General features: G+C 54.0%; 1 protein-coding gene across 1 annotated transcript; it reads right to left on the bottom strand.

Annotated features, from left to right (window-relative positions):
* Positions 1-761: 761 nt before the first annotated feature.
* SLC45A3 (solute carrier family 45, member 3) lies at positions 762-7,730 on the bottom strand. Its single transcript, XM_010151886.1, has 4 exons — positions 7,583-7,730; positions 6,481-7,314; positions 4,712-4,977; positions 762-1,217 (listed from the first exon to the last, which is right to left on the bottom strand). Exons 1-4 carry the CDS (start codon positions 7,728-7,730, stop codon positions 762-764), a joined length of 1,704 nt encoding a protein of 567 aa, XP_010150188.1.
* Positions 7,731-8,102: the final 372 nt, after the last annotated feature.

Below are 8,102 nucleotides of genomic sequence, written 5' to 3'. Positions count from 1 at the left end.
GGTGAGAGGTCAGAGTTACTGAGAACTGTGTGAGCAAAGCTAAAAACAATCACTGAAAGAAAAAAAAAGGGTACTAAGTCCTTTCCAAGTGATGCAGCTTGGTACATAGGTAAAAGACACGTCACCTTTGGAATTGGTCCTAACGAGCCGTTACTTGTTTTTCCATAACCAGACAGGGTAGCTCTTCTCCCAGTCAGAACAGAGGTGGGGAAGGACGGAAGCGTGCACGCACGCATATGCACCCCCTTTGCTTCATGGCCAAACCTTAGCCACCCATCGTTTCTTCCCCAAGGAAATCTCTTCCCAGTGTCCCATTTGCAGAAGTATTGCTCAAGAAGTTGAGTAAAACTACAACAAGCAAGGGAAGAGGGTACAGCTGTAACTGGAAAACAGGAGAGCTGATGATTTCTTCCCTCCCCTTCCCATACCGCTGCCTCTCCCACTCAGAAACACGACCCGTTATCAAAGGAAAAGCCTATTTCCTTTCTCTCCCCTGTATAACCCCTTTGGTGCTGGCTGTGCAGTGCTTTCTTTCGATAAAGGCACCTTTGGAAAGCACCGCTGGCCCGAAGCACAATGCCCCGACGCCTCATATTTACACCTGAGATTAGCCCTGCTGCATCTCTCCTGCCCCCAGCCCCAAAACTGCCCCTCAGAGGGCTACAGCAAGAGCGTGGGGAGAGCCGGTGCCACACGAGGCTTCCCACAGCGGCCATGTGAACGCACGCACATCCCGTTTTGCCGCCCTCATGCCTTCCACATCACACCGAGTACTTCGCCATGTCACTCTTATCAAAGACAACTTTGGTTGCAAAATAAATGGCCACCAGGCCAAAGCCGGCAGCTGACACCATGTAGGCAGTCACCGACTGCGTAAACTGGACGATGGATCCCATGAAGAGGGAGGGGACAACCTGAGAGAGGAGGAAAGCACTGTCCAAGATAGCCAGGTCCAGGCAGATCCCTCGGCCAGGAGCCACCGAGTCCGGGTCTCCCACCATCATCATGAGCGAGACGTCGCAGGAGGAGCTGACGCACAGAGCCGAGCCGGCGGCGGGAGGAGAGGAGGAAGCAGAGGATGAAGAGAAGAGGCTCCCAGCATGTCCATTCTGGTAGGGCAGCTTCTGGCTGGAAAGGAGGCCCTTAGAGAAGGCCGATTTCTTGTTCAATCGAGCTGCGTCTTCCTCCTCTTTGCTCTTGTATTTATGCAGAAATACCTAGGGGAAAGAAGGAGGGCATGTGAGGAATGAGTAGGTAGGGTATGGAGCACGGAAAGTGAGGGGGAGGGGGCAGAGGGTGCCCTGTTTTTTGTGTGAGAGCAAAACCACTCTGCGCTGTGGGCGTTGGGTCAGGCTGTTAGAGGTGGGGAGTGCCTGCAGCCAGCCTGGCCCATGTGAGATGGGCTCCAGGAGCCAGCCTGGCTTTTCCCAACTGGCATGGGATTCAAAGCAGCCCTGACTCACCGGGGGAACCTGGCCAAACGGTGCCTTTGTTGTGCTCAAGCTCTGGGGCTCAGCAGTGCTCAGCCCACAGCCAGCCCAGGCTCTGCACTTGGGGATGTTTTGCTCTGAGCCCTGGGTTGTCACCTCCCTCCAAGGGAATCCGGGCACGGAGTACAGCCCACACCGTCCCGAAATCAGCTCACACACATTTGCAGGACAGCAGTGAGGGGCCAGAGCCCACTTCGGACATATCACAGAGCCAGCGCGCTCCAGTGCACAAAGTGTTTCTGAAGCGCCTGGCTGGGAACTCAAACCCTTCCTGCAGAAGAGCCCCAAGGGCAGGCGAACAGTTCAGAGCCCTGGATGCACAGCCACCTCTTCCTATCTAGGATACCGAAAAGGGACACCGGCTGAGATGACACAGCGGTGGGAACTCGGGAAAGAGCTCTTTTCTCAGCTCAGCAACAGACCGTGCACATGTGACCTCAACTTAGAGGTTCCATCTCAGGTTCCATCTCAGGTTCCATGAGCTGAGCCTCCTCACTCCGGCTGGGAAAGCAGGAGAAGAAAAATCTTTTTCTTCTCACCCTTTTTTGCCTTGCTCTGCTCAAGCTGCAGGATCTCTGAGGCACGGCCTGCTCCAGCAGCATTCACACGGCGTACTTGGATCAAAAAGCTCTCCATGTTAATGCCACCAAATAATGGGCAGTCACGTGCAGACAGCAAAAACGCCGCAGGGCTCCAGTTTTAAAACTCCAGGGCATTTGCAATTATTCACAACCACTGGTCTGTGTGGGGCAGGGCAGATAACGAAGGACAGGTCAATCCGTTATCCGCACGCTGGGAGTGAACCAACAAAGAAAATAAAAAGGAAAAAAATAATGGCACCTGTTTGAGAGCCCAGAGCACTACCCAGCCACAGGGCTCGGGGCAGGGGGGGGGCTTGCCTGAACTATCCTTCCTCTGGCAGGAGGGACCCGGACACAGATGGAGAGGAGGGAAGTGCTGGTGCAGAGTGTGGGCACTCCAGCGCTGTCACTGGCCATCCCAACGCTTTCAGCAGTCTTGGCACCCACCCAGCTACACCCAGCCCTGCCCCGCTGCATGTCAGCAGCACCCAGCCTCTGTTCATGCTGCCCCGGGCCACAGTTTGAGATTCAATCGGAGAAACGAGATGAGAACAACTTCACTAAACAGCAATCATCATCCAAAAGCTTTACCTGGGCTCTGCTTAGCTGCTCACTGTACCCTTCACCTCCTCAATCCTGCCTGGGCATATGATTTTGCACCTAAATGCAGGTCCTGCAGACCCAGGACTGTCACTTATGCTATGTGGAGCTTAAAAATCCTCCCACAGGCCTCCTATTGCCGTCAGACTTCCAAGCAACTCGAAACCCGTAACAGAAAGGGTGTTGTGTGAGCCAAACTAGGATGTCCCCGGCAGTTCCAGCCCTTCATCTTTGATGCGGACGTCCCCAGGAGCCTGCCCAGCCACCCTGAAGGCCCATGCCACATTGCTTGGTTTCTGTACCGATCCAGACTCTTCAGAGATCCAACTTACATCGAGAACGTTTTAAGACCTAGAGAATTCATTTAAATCTAGAGAAAATTACTGAAAACACATACTCACCGGAGTGAGCTTAGTGAGAACCTATGCCTTAAAACCAGCCCTTGTAACACAGGATACAGCCCCAGGAACTGCCTCAATCAGCAGCTTCATCTCCCTCTCCAGTTGATGGGGAACAGTGGGAAGGAGGAACCTACCCCTCCCTGATCTCCTGCAGAAGATGCGAGAGCCCACCGTGCATCTCACCTCGACCCAGCTTTCAGGCACCGTTAGAACATGCAGATCTTTTCCTCCTGTTCTAGACAAGGTTTAGTGGCCATGCAGAGACGGGAGGGCATGCAGGAGAACGGAGCGACTTACACAGCCTGTGCAAAGCAAGGAGCTCCAGCTGAGGTGGCCTCGCAGGCTTTCGCCAACAATCCTGCACAGGGTGGAAGCAACAGCCACTCTGGATGCTCCTTCCGCTGATTCGCTTCAGGAGGAATGTGGAAAGTTAAAAGAAAGTGAAAAGTAAAAAAGGGAATGAGGGAAGGCAAACCAAAATGCTGACAGATTTCAACAGTAAGAAAAAAGAAGAGAACAGAAATGGGGAAGAGGGAGGATTTTCTGCAAAAGGCATTTTAGCGACTGCTTCTTGTGGGGTCTCCCTGCAGCCTGCCCAAAGTAGCTGGTAAAGGAAGGGGGAACTTTCAAGTCAGGGCAACAGGGAGACCAAACCCAGCTACACCCCACCTCACTGAACGAGAAGTGTTTCCCCGTCAAGCCTCTGGGCATGTGGCCTTCACGTTCCCAGCCTGCGGAGTTTGGGTTTCATTCTGCTCCCACGGGAGATCCCAGTCACGCTGAAGTTTTTGCAAAGCAGAACACACCCTCGTACCCCTATTTTGACAGGGTGCCTGGTGCACATGGGGATGGGCTGGCCAGAAGTATCTGTTCAATGTGAACATCTGGATGCCGATGGTAAAAACTCCTACTTATTCCAGAGTGCAGCGAACCGCCTGCCATTGGGATGAAAGAGCTGCTCTCAAACCACAAATTCATTTTGCATTTGCAGCACCAGAGAAACTCCTATTAATCCAGTGTGCAGCGCAGGAACCTCCTAGGACTTCTCCACAAGGATAACATCTGTGGGACAGCATTACTAGGGTTTGTGTTGGTGTCAAAAGTTTCACAACATTCATTTTCCTTGGAACTAGGGGAATAGGCAGAACCTCAGTTTTCATTTTACGGATCTTCATGCTATGGACAAACACTGGAAAGCAGGACCTCTAAGGGCCGAAAATTGTCGAGTGTTTTAGCATCTCAGGCTGGCAGTGCTGTACATGTGACTGGAGAATGCACACACTAACCTGCACGAGTTTCCCTAAAAACATGCACAACACAGAGGAACACAGGGCATCCCTTTTGATACACCATTCCTAGCTGGTTTCTCCCATCGCACCCACTTGCCATTTTTTAAAATTGCATAATGCTTCTTGTGAGCAGGGGATGCCAAAGGAAGGAAATGCTAAACCCTCTCATCTCCTCCATTGCAGATGAATCTTCAGAGAAAACACAGCCTGGAGACAAGAAGCAGATGTGGAAAACCTTTGCAGGCAGGCGTGTGTTTCTCTTCCACGGGCTGAACCGACTGTACCGGCTACAAGTGGCGAAAGAGGCCGGCCAGGCTGTCCTGGCACATCGCCTCCGAGCAGGTCCCTACCTGTTTGTCGTGGTGATACAGTGACGCCAGTGTGTAAGGCAGGATCTGAAGTGCAGAGAAGGTGAAGCCCGTCAGAGCAGCCGAGATGGTAACAACGATGACGCTGTGGGAAAGGCACATGACGAAGGCAGCCACGGGGAAGAACACCACGCTGGCCAGGTAGACCGCCCGCGTCCCAAACTGCTTCACCATCCGGTCCATGATTGTCGAAAAGAAGACGGATGTGACGCATTGCAGGAAGAGGCCCAAACTACCCATCCGGACACCTGCAGGAAAGCAGAGGTGGTTAGACACCCTGGCTGCACCCAGGCTTCACACACCTTTGGGCCTCCTGCCCTCTCCTTCGGTGCCCAGCTCAGTACGGTCTGTGCTGAGCGTGGCACAGCCGCCAACAGCCCGAACAACCACAGGGCTGAGTCCGGAAAGAGCGCAGCATCACCTAACGTACCCCAGGGTAGCACCAGCCAGACTGCAGCACCCACCCTCCACCAGCACCCAGTATTTCCTACACGTGGGCACCCCAGTCTAACGAAAGGGGCAACAGGAGACAGGAATCCAAATGCCATTCTTGTCTTTGGCACCTTCCTACTCTTGACCTGGGATCTGTCACCTGCTCATGAACCAGGATCTGTTGTTATCTGAGGCCAAAACCAGCAGCAGAACAAAAGGAACAAGGAATTGTGCTTAAGCCAAGGTAAAGAACACAACATCCACTAAATTGCCGTATCCGGTAGCAATCCGGACCTTACCCTTCGCAAAGATCTATCAGATTTCAGGGAATTAACACCATTAACTCTTTGAAGCAAGGATCGTTACTCAGCGTATGTTTCTATGACAGCTAGCACAATGGAGTCCTGACCTGCTGGAAGCTACACAGTGCAAGTGTTAAATAATAATTAAGCTCCCTCTAAGTTAAACAGACACTCGGTACAAAGAGGCAGTGTACTGCAAAGCTCACGGAGGCGGTGAGTGGAAAACTCAGAGGGAAAGATATACGGCTGGAAGAGGAGGGTCAGGGAGGTGCCTCTAAGAATAAAAGATGTAGATCAGGGAGAGGAAAAGGTGGGCTGGGCAGCGAGTCAAGACTGGCACAACACAGCAAGCAAAACGGGACAGCAGGCAACAACTGAGAGCAGGTAACATGCTGCAGCCAGCAGCAGCCCGTGATGTGAACGTGGCAGCTCCTGACTGCAGTGGTGAGCACTATCCGGAAGCACTGGAGAGAGGGGTGAGAACTGGGGAAGCTGCTCCAGGGCTCCTCAGACACAGATGTGAGATGGGAGTCTCCCAATAGCACGAAAGGAAGAAGTAGCAAAGCCCACCTCGCTGCTACTGAGCGTGTCCTGGCTTTCCAACCCCTGCTCTCCAAGAGCTGGGAAGCACCATCACCTCTCATTTAAAAAAGGAAGGAAGAGCAGTGAAAGGACCCGGCAGCAGCAACCACAGCTTGCAGACAGAGCCGGCTACATCCTGTTCAGCATGCAACCTGCCAGACCGTTCTGCCACTGAACAGTTCAGCCCCAGGCCAGGGCTGCACTGCCAGATCTGGTTCTGTGCTGTGTAGCTCGGAGGACAAAGAGGCATTTCCCTATTCGGTCCGCTGCGCAATGCTCTGGGAGCCATGGGGAATGCTTTTTCCTCACCCATCTGCAGAAAGTCTAGTTTCCGCTAATGGTTTTTCTGCATTACTGACAGAGCTGAGCCCGTTTCTACCTCCCATGAAACGCTACGGTCCTAGGGAGCCTCAGAGCAGCTGGTTCACTCCTCACCTTCATCATAGTGGCGTCTGGCATCCGTGCCTGGCTTGGCTCTGGGGATGCCGTGGTACAGCCCTTCCCCGACAAAGTCTGTGTAGAACAGCATGAAAGTCATGAGTGCCATCCAGCTGCAGAGCTCGGCCACAAACAGGCGCCGTATGACCTTGGGGATGCGGCAGTAGAGGCTGTGAAGCCGTGGCACCAGCGTGCAGAGGTTTCTCAGGGCCTGCATCAAGTGCCTGGCCTGCAGGAGGCATGAGCTCCTAGAAAGCTGGCAAGAGCAGCAGGCAGGAGGTGAGGGCTTAGGGGGAGCATCCTTCAGTGCTGGGCCATCCAGAACATCTGCCTGAGTGGCTGCTTCCTCCGTCACAAAGAGCGTGGCCAGCACACAGCCAAGGAAGATGATGGCAAGGAGGCTGAAGAGGCAGGTCTCCTGCCCTCCCAAGTACGGGGCCAGAAAACTGCCACCCCAGTCAATGGCTGGAAGCAGGTAGCCAATGCAGCCCCCCAAGCTGATCATGAAGGCATACATGGAGAAGGCCTGGCGGCAGTTGTCCGGCTCCTGGAAGAGGTCCGAGAGCAGGGCCTCCAGTGGAGTGAAGCAGACCTGGCCACAGAAATCCAGTAACCCGATGCCCAGGATGAGGAAGGCGATCTCCAGCGGGCGAGTGTTGAGGGCAAACAGGCTGGCCAGGCTGCTGGCATGTGGGATAATGAAGAGGCTCAGCAGGACTCCCAGGCAAAGCATCCAGATGAAAGGTCGCCTTCGGCCGTAGCTGCTGTGCCAGTGGTCGCTGGCAGACCCGATCAGTGGGACAAAGACCAAGCCAAGGACAGGGCCTATTCCTGCAAAAGAGAAATGGGTGGTGTTAGGATGACAGATCCAGAGGACAGTGGCCTGTATGCACTGTCAAAAATGCCTGGGAGGTTTGAAGAACACAGTAAGCTTCGCTGGGTCGCAGCCCCCTCCTCCAAACACAAGGCTGCCCTTGATATAACAGTAGCCCTGCAACCACCCAGCAGAGACAAGCCTCCAGGCCCCTTTTTACCCCTGCCCTCCAGACTCAAAGGGGAAACAAGCACCTCAAAGACGAGAAAAAAAAACCCTGCCTACCCAAAACCATAGTCATGAACTTCTCCTCCACACCCACTTCCAGCAGCAGCGGAGGCACGTAGGTTATCCCCGCAGCCAGGCAGACCTCCAGGCCGAACGTCAGGGAGTTGACCAGCAGGAGCTGGGTCTTGCGGCTGTGGAAGAGCATGCTGACCCGGGCTCCCTGAGCCACACTGCCCCGACACCCCTTACTGACACAGGGCTGTGTCGCTCCGGCTGCAGCACTCCCAGGGATGCCCCACAGGCAAGGTCTGGAGCTTCCCTTCCCGGTCTGCTGGACAGATGCTGCCTCCCATTTTTAGCAACGGTGAATGAATCGTTTTTTCCTCTTCTTCTTATTGCAAGATGTGGCCCCAGCGATGCCGAGTCCAGGCGTGGGTGGGCAGGGATGCCACTCCAGGCTTCTCCTCCTGCTCACATGCTGTGGGCTGAGAGAAGAGAGAGCTTGTTAGACACAGAGGGGTCCAGGGCAGGGGAAAGGGCGAAAACCAGGTACCACACAGCCAAATCATTGCTGGAA

This window comes from Eurypyga helias, unplaced genomic scaffold (assembly GCF_000690775.1).
Source record: "Eurypyga helias isolate BGI_N326 unplaced genomic scaffold, ASM69077v1 scaffold20165, whole genome shotgun sequence".
Lineage (NCBI taxonomy): Eukaryota > Metazoa > Chordata > Aves > Eurypygiformes > Eurypygidae > Eurypyga > Eurypyga helias.
This window is presented reverse-complemented; position numbering and strand designations above follow the sequence as displayed.